The 15,757-nt window shown below is 48.5% G+C and overlaps 1 protein-coding gene across 3 annotated transcripts in view; it reads left to right on the top strand.

Annotated features, from left to right (window-relative positions):
- The window catches only part of CRCP (CGRP receptor component), a 28,963-nt gene extending 13,702 nt beyond the window's left edge, over nt 1–15,261 (top strand). For 2 of the 3 annotated variants that reach the window (XM_015413645.1, XM_015413644.1), the window contains exons 5-6: nt 8,582–8,639; nt 14,916–15,261. In XM_015413645.1, the coding sequence (XP_015269131.1) occupies nt 8,582–8,639; nt 14,916–15,062 (205 nt within the window). In that variant the 3' untranslated portion in view covers nt 15,063–15,261. The remainder of the gene's footprint in view (nt 1–8,581; nt 8,640–14,915) is intronic. The other variant, XM_015413646.1, reaches the window with a different exon arrangement.
- The last annotated feature ends 496 nt before the right edge of the window (nt 15,262–15,757 follow it).

Here is a 15,757-nt window from a genome sequence, read left to right as displayed (position 1 = left end):
TTTTTAGCCTCTGGCTCACACATCTTTGCCTTAGCTCAGGAAGGATGGCTCCAGAGCAAACTAATTGATGCAGGAGCCAAATGGCTCGCTCACAACTTTAATGCCAGCAGCTCACAAAGTAGAATTCCTGCTCACAAGACTCCACAGCTTAGGGGGAACATTGGTTGGGAGTAAGCAGCAAAGTGGCTAAACGTGCGGATGACGCTTAAGTTGTTCAGGGCAGTGAGAACCAGGGAGGACTGTGAGAGGCTCCAGAGGGATCTGGCAAGGCTGGGCGTGTGGGCGTCAGCATGGCAAGTGAGGTTCAGTGTGGGCAAGTGCAAGGCAATGCACACTGGAGCAAAAAATCTGTCAGGAGGACGGTACCGACCCCCTCCCGACTATGCCGGGACCCGTCCTGTCTGCTCTCGCCAGGAGGGGGAAGGCAGTCCGAGACCCTTTCCCGGGGGTCCAGGGGTGTTGGCCACGCGTCCCAAGAGAGGGGACTCTGCCACGAAGGGTGGAGGGCGAGGCCGCAGTACCCATTGGGCCAGCCGTCATGGACATGACCGCTGGAAAGACGGGTGGCAGGTCAGTTTTCCCCTACAAGTCAATATGGAGCCCCATTTGGTGGCTCGACTCCTTTAAGGAATGGGTGGTGGGTGGAACAGGTGTACAGGCTGAACGTAATAAAAAGCAAACAGGTGGACCCGATGAAGAGGAATGGAGGAGTTGCGAGAAAGACAGAGAGAAGGGCGGTTCGAAAAGCGACCCCTGCATTGTCGAAGGAGAGTGGAGTTAACTCTCAAATGATGTCTCTGAGGTGAACCTGACGCTTGTACCTTCGGTTAATACATCCTGGATCCCATCCATGACTCAACCGACCCTCGCATTCAACCCAAAGCTGACAAAATCCTAACTATAAATATATGTTGGGGTGGGGTTTTTTGTATTTTTCATATGTGTGTGTGCGCGTGCGTGTACTCGCAAGTCCTGGCGACCTCTGGTGACTGACCCCTACTGAGGGCCTGGAGGGTATTCAGAGAGGTGGCTGAACGAAGCCTGCCCCTGCCTCCACTGTTCCAAGGCGGTCTCCCATCCAAGTCCTTGCCAGAGTGGACACTACTTAGCTTCTCAGACCTGACTAGATTGGCCTTGCCTGGGCTATCCAGGTCAGGGCTATAGACCTATGTTGATGGGGTCCGAACTGACGGAGACCGACCAGGAGAGAGATCTTGGAGTCCTGGTAGGTAACTCAGGTGAAGATGTCGACTCAGTGAGCGACGGCGATAAAAAAGGCCGATGCTGTGCTCAGGATCAATTGGAAGGGGATTGAAAACAAATCAGGCAGTATCATAATGCCCCTGTATAAATCGATGGTGCAGCCTCATTTGGAATACTGCGTACAGTTCTGGTCGCCACACCTCAAAAAAAGAATATTATAGCATTGGAAAAGGTGCAGAAAAGGGCAACCAAAATGATCACGGGGATGGGACACCTTCCCTGTGTAGGAAAGTTAAAGAGGTGGGCACTCCTGGGAGTTACCACCTCTCCTTCTGCTCAGTTGGTGTTGGGAAGAGCTTCCCCGTCACTGGGCACAAAATCTGGAGTCTTCTCCCTCCTTAATTAAAAAACAAACTTTTTAAAAGACTGTTCGGTAATATAAACTGCAAAACTCCACCCCCCCACCTCTCCATCACAGAGCCCTAGCTTATTGCACTGCACTCTTACAGTCCACAACTGGCTGGCAGTAATCCCAGACTAACAGCTGCTCTCCTCCTCATTGAGCCGCAGAGAGCATCCGAGGGTTGAAGTAAGCCAACAGTGCAAACTGCACATCTGGGAATCTGGGTTGCTATTTCTTTTCTGCGGGTCAGGGTTTTTTTTGGGGGGGAGAAGCGGCAGGGAAAAGGATCCTTAAATTACCTGCCGTCTGCTTCCCACCCTCCTCGATAGCACGAAACAGCTGGAGGAAGCGTGGAAGAAAGGCAGTGTGTGTGCAGGCCCAGGTTTAGGCACATTCACCCTAAACGCAGACACACTTGTTGCTTCTCTCCCTCCAGCCTCCCTCACCCCTTGCCTTGCAGTGGCGAAGTGGCAGCTGCGTTTGCCTCTCTGCACGCTTAGATCTAATTCTGTTTGTGCGAATGGAAAGGAGGGTCTGAGATTTCAAAGCGCAGAGGGAGATGATGGCTGGCCACTGTAACAGGCATTCTACGGGCTGAATCAGTATGCCAGAAGGTAGCTCATAATTTGTTGATCAGTTGAAATGGAAGGAGCCCAGGGCAGTGTGGGTCACACAGGCAAACCGGCTTCTGTGCAATTCCTGTACACTTACCCCTCACGTGGGATTATGTATTGCATACTCTTGTACTCCGGGGACAAAATTCTGTTGTGACTTCCGTCTAGCTCCAGTTCATGCATCACAGTTCTCCTCTGTCTGGGGATAGCTGGAAACGATGGCTTGGAAGCCATTTGCCCTGGTGAGCTGACCCCCCTAGGGAGGCTTGGTGGAATCCATGCGGCCATTTCCTCCCCCCCCCAACCTGCTTTGTCAAAATGACCAGGAGGGGGATATCTAGAGAGTTGACAACATTCTGCTTATACTCTGTTGTTGATCCTCTTTGAGAACTCTGAGTAAAAGGTTTGATTGGCTTTCCTTATTCTTCCACTAGGCACCTAAATTAAGTCTTTCCACTAAATCACAGGAGTGCACTGTCAGATGATACTATCTGTGGAGGCCTTGTTTTCGGAGTACCAATGAAACCTGTCAAAAGTGATCAGTGACATGGATGAGAGAGCTTGCTTTGTGGTCACTTTTCCATCTTGTTATCTTTTACCAGACCTTCCAATTTGAAATACAACTTTTCTCAATGGCTTTGCTGGCCCTAAAAGTGTTTATTTTGTACAGGGAGGTCCACTAGAAAAGAATCAGACCAAGAAGGCCACTGCTGACAAACACAGGATGTAAAAATAAACAAACTGTGGATTCTCTTGGCAGGAGTCCACTTTCCCATTTAAACCATTTGACAGGTCCTGCTGATAGTATCCTCTGGTTGACTAATCCGAAAGGCAACAGGTAGAACTCGTGCCTTCTTGGTGGTGGCCCTCCTCTATGGAAGGGCCATCAGGAGGAGTTACAGAAACCTCCTCCTTCCTAGCTTTCTCTTGGCCATGCAGCCTGTCTTGATTTGCTGAGCTTGTGATTAACTGTTTTCCTTTAGTTAGATATTGTGACTGATCTAGTTGTTTTTAACATCTTTCATGATGGAATATAAGTGTGGGGTATGATTTTTTAAAATAAATAAATTTATAAATAAATATAAATATATATTCACTTGCAAAAGTGAAAATAATTTTTTCCAGATTGCACAATCTGAACTGTTTTCTTTAAAGTACTGTACCATCAATAATAATTTGTAAAAATAATGTTGATAATCTATATATCTAATTCCGAAGATGCCCCTTTGTGCGGATATCTAAATCCGCGCATCGGGGGCACCTGGGGGGGAGGGAGATTTTTGTGCACACTTGGGACAATCCCCAGGTGTGCACAAAAATCTTAAAACGTGAAAAAAATATCGGGGGGATACTTAAATCCCCCCAAAACTGACAGAGCGTCCCCTGCGCATGCGCAGGGAACGCTCTGCGAACTCCCTCACCGCCGCCGCTCGCCGCTCGGGCCTCGCTTCGGAGCCGGGGGAGGGGGGAAGGCAAGCGAGGGAGATCGCGCAGGGGTGTGTGTGGAGGAGACGGGGGAGGAACCGGTGGGATGGGGGGGAACTTACCTCCTCCTGCTGCTTCCTCCTCTGCCTCATGTGTGGAGGTCCATCCCCCCCGCGAGTATCGCGGGTCCCGCCTCTTGTATGTACTATTTTCCAACATTTAGAAGGAACAGCAGAATCAGGAATTGCAGCAGGGTTAGAGAATTATTCATTTTAGCAGGATATTTCAGATGTCCTTCTGTACATACCATCTTTTAAAATAATTTTTAAACGTAGTTGTGCAAAATTTCATGCCAGACAATCGCCAGGAATGCGCCATACAAAAAGAAAATGAAGAATTAAAACAAAATACAAACTGGCCTGTTAAATAGCATTCATGTTGTTTCAGAACCGCAAAAGCTATAAGAAGTTGTAAAACTGGTTCTGTTCAGCAAGTTCTCCCTGTAACTTCTTCCCCAGTAAATAAATTGATTATCTTCAATGCTTAAGTTACTTCTACCTCTTCTTTCTCTAAATGCCAACAGGTAATTTAAGTGGGGTAATGTGCATCCTTATTGCTTTAACCATCCTTTAAGCAATGGCACTACTTTATTCTTCTAGTGGTGGTTGTAGTGGAAAGTGCCATAAAGCTGCAGCCAACTTAAGGTGACCCCATAGCGTTTTCAAGGCAAGAGACCTTCAGAGGTGGGTTTGCCATTGCCTGCCTCTGCGTAGTAATTCTGGTATTCCCTTGGTGGTCTCCCATCCAAACACTAGCCAAGGCTGACCCTGCTTAACTTCTGAGATCTGGTGAGATCGGGGCTAGCCTGGGCCATCTGGGTCAGGGCATTCTTCTCACGTTGGGCAAATAATGTATAAATCAATTAAATCCTACTTCTCTAAAGTATTTTAAGGTTTCTGATAAAGGATCTTTTATTACTCTTCCTCCTGTTGTGGCGGTGCCTTATTCTTAGACTGTTGGGCCACCTAACTGAGCGCTTTCTGCACAGGCCTCTTCCAAGATCTCCTGCTACCTGAGATCTTCTTTAGCAGAATTTTAGCGTTTTAGTTGTATTTTAAATGATTGTTATTTTATGTTATATGTTATGATAGGTTTTAATTGTATTTTAATGAAATATCTGTAAGCTGCTCTGAGCCCACTTGGTGGGGAGGGTGGGGTATAAATTAAATCAATAAAATAAATAATAATAAATAATAATAAATAAATAAATAATACACCAGGAATTAAACCTGGGACCTCCTGCCTGCGAAACAGGTGCTCTTCCACAGAGTCACAGCCTTTCCCGTCCATACTTCTGGTGGATTTGCTTTCTCAAACATGCGGCCTCCCCCTTTACAAGCTTTGCTATATGGAGAACTCTACCCTACAAGCCACCAATCAGCCCACTTCAGCCTATAAATTGGATATGGCATTCAGATGATTTTTTTAAAAGCCTCCAAGGAGGCCTTGCACACAGTTGGAGGTATTTTATTTTCTAGATATGGCTCCGGGTACATTCTGAGATCTTTATGCCAGCCACATTTAACAATATGGACCATAATTTCATAAAGTTTAGGCAGCCTCCCTTTTACTGTTCCCCAAATAGCTTCTTCAAATGTATTTTTCTCTCTTGGGGGTCGCTCACTTAATTTCTCACTCGTCCACTGCCTTAGCTGGATATACGGAGCCAATGCAGTTTTTTGGTCTCCTCTTCCTCTTTTCCTGCAATATTATCCCATTGATAGCCTCCTCTTATCTTCTATTAAATGCTTCTTGTCAGGTGAAGCTCTTTGTGGCTTAGGCAGAGAGTCCTGCTGATACTTGAGGGGCAACCTGTAGGCTTGGTTTATTCTCTCATTTCCTTATTATTTGTAGAACTGATGGGAGTCTTGCTTTAGTTGAATTGTTTAATCGTTCTGCTGTTTAGCTCTCATCGAATGAGCTATTTTAGGGGAGTAGAAATACCCTCTGGCTCATAATTAACCCAGGCCACTCTCTTACCCTGCTTGATTCACCTGCCAGAGCTCAGCTGGCCGATCTCGACTCCAGAGATTAGGAAATGCTGATCCTCTCTTATACTTTGGTTTCATTCTTTGTCTCTCCCCTTCCTCCGAGTTGCTCAGAGCAGCATACATAGCTTACCTCTTTCTCAGTTTCAGTAAGAGAGATGTCTGAATTCTTGGGAGGGGGTGTAGTTTCCTCCTTATTTGAAAAGAGTTAACAGCTAGGGTTGCCAGTCTCCAGGTGGTGGCTGGAGATCTCCCGGTATTACACCTGATCTCCAGGCGATAGATATCCGTTCACTTAGAGGAAATGGCTGCTTTGGAAGATGGACTTTATGACATTATGCCCCATTGAAGTCCTTCCCATCCCCAACCCCCCTCTCTCAGGCTGCACACCCAAAATCTTGAGGTATTTCCAAACCCAGAGCTGGGAGCCACTAGTTAAAGCTCTCAAATTTTGCAAAATGACAAAAGCAGACACAGAATTGCATGTAAGGATACTCTGTGGACAACAGAGGGCGCTGCTAGCACATATATTTTGCTGCTCGGTTTCCAGCTGGGGCATCTCATTGCTTTCCGAGTTGGAAGATAAAATGCAAACAGCCTGGGGGCCTAATCTAGCAGGAAGTTCATTCCAATGGGACTTATGCAGGAGAGCTCCCTGATGGGCTGTGCGCTTGGTTGGTCATCACTATGAAAGAAATAGGCCAAGTTATCACATAACACTGGTTAACCCTTTGCAGATGCCTTCCTTCCTTCCTTCCTTCCTTCCTTCCTTCCTTCCTTCCTTCCTTCCTTCTGCCATGAAAAGAAAGATGAAACAATTGCAAGTAAAAGTAGCATAAAAACAAAAAAAAATGACAACATATTCAAATGATAAATGTCAGGGTGGTTTCTAGATAGGGCTGCCAACTCCATGTTGGGAGATTCCTGGAGATTTGGGGGGGTGGAGCTTGGGGAGGGCAGGGTTTGGAGAAGGGAGGGGACTCTGCAGGGGTATGAAGCCGCAGAGCCCACCCTCCAAAGCGGCCGTTTTCTCCAGGAATAGAACAGAGCGGCACCTTTAAGACCAACCAAGTTTAATTCTAGGTATCAGCTTCCACGTGCCAGCACATTTCTTCAGATACCCGGAATTAAACTTTGTTGGACGTAAAGGCCCTGCTGGACTCAAACTTTGTTCTGTTGCTTCAGACCAACATGGCTGCCTTCCTGCATCTGTTTTCTCCAGGGTTACTGATCACTGTTTCCTGGAGGTGGAGCCTGAGGAGGGCAGGGACCTTGGCAGGATACAGTGCCGTAGAATCCACACCCCCCCCCGAACTCCCCCCCCCCCCGGGGAACTGATCCCTGAAGTCCAGAGATGTAACTCTGGGAGATTTCCAGGCCCTACCTGGAGGTTGGCAACCCTGGGTACAAAAATAGCTGTACGGGGTTTTTTTTCCCCCCTCCCTGCTGCTCTCACCCTTTTGAATCTTGGTGCTTCACCCAGACATGTACTTTTTGCATTCCTGGTTGGATGCTGTCACAAGAATTGCCCTGAGGAACCACAGCTGCCTTTTCCCACAGGGCTATCTTTGCGCTGAGCACGAGAACCAGCAGCAGGGTCCATGTTGCATGCGATGTTTTCGGTCCGCTGCCGTGTCCAGTGAAAGCCACGAGGAGCTGAAGTGCCAGGCACAGTTTTACTGCAGGGTGAAAAGAATGAACATGGATCTCCTAAACCCCCAAAGTGGACTTATATATTGGGGGAGAGGAAGAGGGGGTAAATTGGTGCAGGGGATTGATCCCCCTGGTGCTTTTGGCATTGCTCAGCCTGCTTTTACTGCTTCAGTGAAAGCAAAAAAAAAATGCTTCTTTTACAACTGTACTGTGTTTATATTGTCCCCGTGTGGGTTATTTTGACTCAAAGCATCACTCTTTGCGGCTGGATACTCCAACTGGCTTTCTAGTCCCTTTTTTCGCCATGCCCATCAGTCGAATCCCCTGCAGCGGTGACTTATTTTGGTCTTTCGAAACGCAGCCGACTGCTTAATGCTTGTTGTAAAACAGCAAGTCCCGACAACTCAGCAATAGAAATCCTGTATCAAAATGGCTGCTGTGGAAGGAGGAATCCAGAGGCATTCAAGATGTTTGGCCCTGACTTTTCATGGCGAAAATGGAAACAAATGTGCATTGGAAAGGAATCTTAACAATATTTTGTGACATAATCATTCCATTGCCACCTCCCGATTGCTCAAATGTGATTTCTGGAAAGCTTTTTTACTAATGATGGTTAGCATCACATAGGGATTTTGAGTGTTCAGAGAGTTTTGCGTGTATTATCTAAGCCCTCCTTATAACCCTGCAAGGTAGGCCAGTGCTGTTGTAGTGGTGTGGGTGGAGTCTGGTTGTTGTGGGCCAAGGTCCCCTGCCATGAAGCTACTTCCTGTGCCATGTAAAGTATGCAAGTTGGATGCCTAAAATCTGGAACTGATTTTTTAAAAATCTAACTCCAAGAAAACTTGGCATTTGTTTTCCAGCCATCTCTGCAAGGGCTGTCGATTGAGCAAGTTGCGGATGGCAGCCCTTGGACAAAGAATCCTCAACGAAGGAAGTACAGATTTTTGTCAGTGTGCCCGAACCAAGAGTCATGAGGGAAGCTGGATAGTCTTCACTCTTGGGCCACAAAATGCCATGTTGGGTTATAGCTGCGGTGATGAAATGTTTCTGAGCGCCCCGAAGCTCTTGTCCTTCACTGTCCCACGCAAAGCTGCCATATCCGGATTCTTTGGCCCTTTGGGGTGACGTGTGGCCAAGGTTTTGACCTCTAAACAAGCAAGGAAGTGTTCAAATGTGGACTGCTTCTCTGACCAGAATCCCCAAATTACATGGTGCGTTCTTTTCTTTTTGCACAGAGCGGAAAAGCTACAGCTTCTCAACCTCAGGCCTGTGACTGCCGTTGAGATCCAGCTGGTGAGTGACAAAGTTCCCAGGCATCCAAAGCCCTCTGTAAAATTGTTTTGAACCTTAAAAAGGCAGTTTCTTCTCATCTTCCTGAACACTCACTTTGTTCAGATGCTGTTAGGTACCTTTTCATTCCTTCTGGCTGCTGCCGTTTCCCTTAAAGGCTTTTGCCCTCACTGTCCGTGGCCTGCTTGGTCCTCACTGCCATTTGATTTCATTGGCTGTGGCAGGCTACATGGGTTTTATCAATGACATGGCAGCAGTGCACCTCTGACACGATGGTGTCGGGCAGCAGTAAACAAAATCTATTTGGATCTAAAAGGCAGCGAGGTCAAGGGCAGTGAGGGCCAAGGGGAAAAAGTCACAGTTGGGAAAGAAAAGGTTGCCAGCATCAAAACAATGGGAGCTTGTTTATATTATAGTTGTCTCCCGTTCTTCAGCTGAAATTAGCTCTCAAAGCGACCAAGAGAAATTAAGTTTCGGTAGCGATTTTTGTTGCAGTTTTATATTGAAGAAGGGATTTTTCTTTTTTTGTGAGTATTGTGTGTGTGTGTGTGTGCCTGGAAGTCATGGTTGGCTTCTGGCAACCCTTAGTGGGGCTTGAAGGCAAGGGACGTTCAGAGGCGGCTCGCCATCACCTGCCTCAGCGTCACGACCAGTGCTCCCTCTAAGCTGTGGAGTCCTGTGAGCAAAAATTCTACTTTGGGAGCTACTGGCATTAAAGCTGTGAGCGAGCGATTTGGCTGCTGCATCAATGATTTAATTAGCTTGCTCTGGAGCCGTCCTTCCCGAGCTAAGACAAAAACATGTGAGCTGGAGGCTAAAAAACTGTGAGCCAGCTCACACTAACTGAGCGTAGAGGGAACACTGGCCATGACCCTGGTATTCCTTGGAGGTCTCCCTTCTGAGTACTTGCCAGGGTCGGCCCTGCTTCGCTTCTGAGCTCTGATGAAGATTGGGCTTGCCTGAGCTATCCAGGTCAGAGCCGAGAGGGGATCCTAAGTTGGAGCCGGGTCCTGGCCAAGTGGAAGAAGGCTTGCTTCCTTTCAGGAGCCCAGTTCTGGGTAGCTAGAGACTAGAGGGAGAGCGTCCTGATGGAGAGGGGTCAGCAATGGCAGCCGGAGTGTGGGGGGGTGGATATTTCCATAACTGCTGTAAAAACGATGCCCCGGATGGGCCAGGCTTTCGGTCCCCATGGAAATCTATCAAATACATTTCTGCCTCGCCCTTCCTCCAAGCCACATTGGGGTGGCACGCATGGGTTCTCCCCTTTCTCCTTCCCAGCAACCCTGGGACATCGGTCGGATGGTCCCCCGGCGTGTTTTATAGCAGAGTGTGGACGTGAGCCTGGTTTTCCGAGTTCCTAGCACGACACGCTGATCGCTACGCCGCTGGCTCTTGCTACGAAACGAACACGAGCAGGGTGAATAGCTTTGGCAGCCCCTGTGAGTGAGAGAGGGGAAATGATCCTGCCCATAGTATTCGAGGTATTGTACACATCATGGAAACCAGCCTCTCCCCCCCCCCAGGCTGTGGGCCTGAGGCAGAGGAAGGCGACAGGGCTTTGCTGAAGAAATCGGGGTTGCTGTGAGCAACACAGAGGAACAGAGGCTGCTTGTCAGGCAGAAGAGAGCCGGCACGCTTCTGCCCCATTTATTTATTAAAACATTTTGTATCTCGCTTTTCCCCACGGCTCAGGATAGTTTACAATATATAATTTAAAACATCAGACAAGACCAAAACCCCAATCTTGCCTCCCCACACCTAATAAGGGTTCTAAAAATGCCTGCAACCTACACTCCATTGAAAGCTCTGGCGAGTAAAACAACCCTACAGTGCCCGCCATCACCTCCACAGCGTGGGAGCAATCACCGAAAAAACATGGGCCAGGTGGGCCACCTTTAATGAGGATACGGCCGGGTGTTGGCTGAGGAGTGGGCATACGTCAGCCCCGTAGCTAAGGACTTTTTAGGGAGGGGGCCTGGAGGGGCCCGCCTGCTAATCCAATCAAAGGCTCCAGGGTAAGGGCTGCAGCAGCCACAGCTTCCCTCCCTCTCCCCCCTCCCCTCCCACAAAGGCAGGCCTTCCCTATGGAGCGTCCGGGTCCAGCTCCCTCCCTCCCCAAGGAGCCTCAGTGCCTCTTCCCGCAGCACAGCACCAGGGGCAGCCTCTGAAATCCTCCTTTGCCAACAGGCAGACAGGCACTCAAGGGGAGTTGGGGTAGGGGAGCCGAGGCTCAGGAAGGGGGCCCATAAAAACTGCTAGGGCCTGGCATTAGCTATGGGCCTGGCATACGTGTGTGGCTCTCCTTGGGGGCTGTAGGGCAGAAGACCCCCCTGGGCTGGGCTGTTCTCTTAGGCTTCCGGGGTGCCTCTGCCCACACCTTGGCAACCCGTTGCCTTCCTTTGACCCAGCTTAACTATCGAGGCTTCCAAGTCAAGCTGAGACTTCCCTGGGCGGCATCGGCGCCTGCCGGTCTCATGGAGGATTTCCGCTATCTCTGTGTTGCCGGGGACCCGTGCCTCCAGCCTTTGAGCGCTGCTTCTCTCTGCCCCCCCCCCATGCTGCCTATGGCCCAGCATCCAGCCTTAACAGATGCTGCTGCCTCCGCTGGGGAGAGCTGCGTAATAAAATGGGTATTGACTGATGCGCTGGCGAGAGCACCCGAACGCCATGGCCGTCCTCCGAGCAAATAAAGCCTCCATATTAGAGAGAGAAATGAATAGCCAAAGCAAACACTCCACCTGAGCATCTGCTCCTGAGAGTACCAGGCACTGGACCTACCGGGTGGCTCTGATGTGAACGTAACGGCTCCCCGCCCCCCCCCCCCCCCCCGCCGCCCAAGGAAGTCCATTAGGCTGCTGCTGATAGCCGTCCAAGGGAAGGGTAAAGGCTGCAGGCCAGTTAATCCCAGCGGCCCAGGTCCCTTGGCTCTGAAACCTCCTGGTCTTCTTCCCATGCTCAAAGCCAAGCCAGCAGATCTGGAGCCAGAGCAGATGAGTCAGCTTTGCAGAGTGGAATTGGCTTCCCTTTGCCCTTGCTAGAAATGGGAATGGCTTCAACTTCTGCCCTTCTTCTTTTCAAAGGGCCTGACCATTTAGGAAAAACGCTTTAAAACCTGGCTTCTGTATTTTCATTTTCAAACAATTTCAAACTCACACGTATCATCTTTGGCTGATTCTGCGTTGGCTTTTCCCTCCGTTGTTTTAGAAAACCCACTTTGGGACAGAAATTCCCTCTGCATTGCATGCTGGTTTCACTTCCTTTGATTATCGGGTTTTATAATACCTTCCAGACTGCACTCCACTTTTGAGCTCTTGGATTTATGGCTGTTTTATGGTCGTTCAGGGGTGACTTTGCAGTCAGTAGGGGTTCCCCAAGGTATTTGAATGGGGTTTTAAGCTGCACTGTTTCCTCCCAGTTGAGAAAATGTGGAGCAAATGCTAGATGCAGAATCAGCCTTTGTGAAAGTGGCCTGTTGGTTTGAAATTTGGTGCTTTGTAACTGTCATTTGTTCAGGGTGCCTGTGTCCGTGATGCTTTTTGGAGGTACAGAGGGCAAAACCAGACAGGTCCCTGCCCCCACAGAGCTTACAGTCTAAGCCCCAACAATGAGAAAACAGCATCCTCTATATAGGCATCTTTCTATTGCCCGAATCCAACAGTGACCCTCCTTTGCAGGGTAGCAAAAGGCTTCCTTTGGTGTGAACAAGGCTAATTCAAGACCCAGATTTAGCTCTGAGAAGCACTTCTGGAGAACAAGCTGTTAAGAGTACAAAAGGCCTTGGAATTAATTGCTTCTGTTCCAAAACATTTGTCTTGAGAGTAGAATTACTATGTTTGAAAGGCTGTGGTTTTGAATTAGCATTGCTTACACCCACTGAACTCTATTGCTATATTGTTTTTACCACAATTTATTTCTTTGATCTGTTTCTTTTCTGCCCTATGAGCCATTCTTGGCTTCTGAAGTGCCTCACTTAAAAAACCCCACAACAATAGAAAATGCCACAATAAATCAGACCGTGAGACTATAAAAGCGCCAAGAAAATCAGCAGTGGCACTTAAAACGGCAAAGGATCAACAGAACATGGGAAGCTTTTCAGGTGCTAACAGGTGCACTCCCAAGCAGAGTTAAACTTTCATTCAATCCATTGAAGTCCCTGGGCTTCGAGGGGTGTAACTGTGCCTAGGATGGCTCTGTGAAAAACTCTTTTTTTTAAACAAGTGGACAACAAAAGCCAGTCTCATCCACCTGTTTGAAATGGCTGGGGTGTGTGTGTGTGTGTGCGTGTGTGCGTGATGTGCTATCAGTTAGCAGCCTTGCTCACGTCTTCCAAACTGAGGGCCTGTGGCTTCCTTGACTTGAGTCAATCCATCTCATCCTGGGTCTTCCTCTTTTCCTGTTGCCTTCAGCTTTTCCCAGCATTATTGTCTTTTCCGATGACTCTATTCCCATCTGAAGAAGTGAGCAGCAGTGACTCACGAAAGCTCCTACCCTGCCACAAATTTTGTTAGTCATTAAAGTGCTACTGGACTTTTTTTCTACAGCTACTGACAGACTAACATGGCTACCCATCTTGATCTTGTATTCTCATAATGTGACCAAAGTATGACATCCTCAGTAGTGGGAGAGCCAGTTTGTTGGGTTAGGAGCGCAGACTGGGAGAACTGGGTTTGATTCCCCAAACCTCCACATGCAGCTGCTGGTGTGACCTTGAGTCAGTTACAAAGTTCATTCAGAGCTGTTCTCTCAAGAGCAGCCCTCGAAAGAGCTTTTCCAGCCCACCTACTTCACAGGCAATGCTCCCTCTAAGCTGTGGAGTCCTGTGAGCAAAAAAATCTACTTTGCGAGCTACTGGCATTAAAGTCGCGAGTGAGCCATTTGGCTGCTGCATAAATTAGTTTGCTCTGGAGCCATCCTTCCTGAGCTAAGATGAAAATGTGTGAGCTGGAGGCTAAAAAACTGTGAGCTAGCTCACACTAACTCAGCTTAGAGGGAACACTGCTCACATGGTGTCTGTTGTGGGGAGGGGAAGGGAAAGGAGATTGTAAACTGCTCTGAGACTCCTTCAGGTAGTGAAGGGTGGGGTATAAATCCAATCTGCTCCTGCCTCCTCCTCCTCTTCTTCCTCTTCCTCCTCTTCCTTCTCCTCCTCCTCCTCCTCTTCTTGGAAGAATTCAGGCTTGATTTGATCTAGAACCTACTTAATTGGCCTTTTTGGCAGTCCACAGTATCCATAAAACCTTCCTCCAGCACCACATTTTGAATGAATCAACTTTGATCCTGTCAGCTTTCTTCATTGTGCAATTTTCACACCCGTGCATTGTAATGGGGAACACTGTGGCATGAATTATCTTGATCTTGGTCACCAGCAACACCTTTCCCCCCCTTTCCTACCTCCTTCATGGCTGCCCTCCCCCGTGTCAATCTCCTTCTGCTTTCTTGATAGCAGTCTCCCTCTTGGCTGATGATGGAGCCAAGGAATAGAAAATCTGGAACAATTTCAATTTCTTCATTGTCAACGTTAAAGTTGGGGAATACCTGACATAAAAATTCAAGAGACTTGACACCAGGTAGCTTGCTGAGGAGAAGGTGTTGCACCGTCAAGGTGCTGTCGCTGGGAAGGCCCCGTCCTTTGTAACTATTCACCTTGCATCAAAAGGTGCACGGTCTCCAAGTAGTCCTCAAACTGGTAGGAGACACGTGTATTTATGGTCTTTGCCCTGGGGAGCTTACAGTTTGGTGGGGTGAGAAGACAGGAAAAGAGGCAGGCATGAAGAGGTGCTAATTCTCCTCCTCATCTTCCTCTTTTTCCTCTACTGTTATTCAATCTAAATAGGTCTAATCAGAGGAAAGGAAGAATTCAAGCCAGAGAGGACAGGCGATACCATCTTAGAGAAAACGTCTTGTCACAGGCTGCCTGAACTCTCATGGCCCGACGAAGGAATTTAGCTAGCAAAAGAATACTTGCTGGCCATTAAAAATTTCATAACTAAAATATCTAGGGGGAAGCTCATTTCGCTGGCACATAAGTGATTTGATCCATTTCCCTTTTGCCTCCTCATATCACAGACATATCACAGAACATATTTCACAATATCCATAATCCCTAAACCACAACCGCAGTATGCCTAATATACGGCCTTCAGGGACCACAGACGGCAGTGCCTTTAATCTTGCGAGCTTAATGGCTCGCCTGCATCTTGGAAGTGTAAGGTTAAACAAGTATTTTGGGATCGTAAAAAGCAGTGGGAGTTGGAGGTGCTAATTGTTTCTGATCCGCAGATAGTCGAGGAAAGTGAAGAGAGGCTAACGGAAGAGCAAATCGAATCCCTCCTCCAGACCGTCACCAGCATCCTTCCAGGAGATCCGGAGCAAGAGGAGGAGCAGCAGTCGGCCATGGCCGTCGAGGAGGAAGGAGAGCAGGGGTAGGACGGTGTCTCCAGGACCATGATGAGGATCCCGACCCAACTCTGAAAGCCGGCTACCCGTTTCGGCTGCACTGAGGATCTGTCTCCCACCCCTTGTGACAACAGACTTAAATACAAAGCCGTGTCATCCCGTTTTACTGTTGAATTCTTCTTACATCACAGTGGCGAATGTCACTTCCAACAAAGTGTTTTAAAAACTTGCTGTTGTGTCAGCATTCTGTGAGCGGGGCGAAAAGACCCAAGTGTGCCGTGGGGCCAGGGGAGGGTGCCGAGGGCGTCTCTGTGTTCCTCTTCCTTGTGCGCTTGTCTGAGCAAGGCCTGCGCACAGCCAGCTCCCTGACTTCCAGTTGATTTATCATGCCCTTAAAGAGCCCCAACTGTGGTGTGAAACACAGCTGGAAGGCGGAGTGGTCCTCTGATTGCTTGGAGAGCCACAGCCAGTGACAGGCAAGTAGCCAATGGTAAGATGGCTTTTTGCAAACAGACCCGCTTCTCACCCTCAGCGTCTCAGCCTCTGGATCTGTCTACTCCTTTTGCGTGGCTAGATCTGGAAATTGCTCTCTGCAGTTGCCCAGGAGTTCAGGAGAGCCAAGAGGAAGTCTGGCTTACAGATAGTAACTCAAAGAACGGAATTCACCACCACAGGATGGGGCAGCGGCCTGGCTGAGACGGCTGCAAAAGGCGGTGAGGCAAATG

Source organism: Gekko japonicus, unplaced genomic scaffold, assembly GCF_001447785.1.
Source record: "Gekko japonicus isolate JY-2015 unplaced genomic scaffold, Gekko_japonicus_V1.1 scaffold452, whole genome shotgun sequence".
Lineage (NCBI taxonomy): Eukaryota > Metazoa > Chordata > Lepidosauria > Squamata > Gekkonidae > Gekko > Gekko japonicus.
The sequence above is the reverse complement of the archived record's forward strand: the minus strand, read 5'-3'. Positions and strand labels throughout refer to the sequence as shown.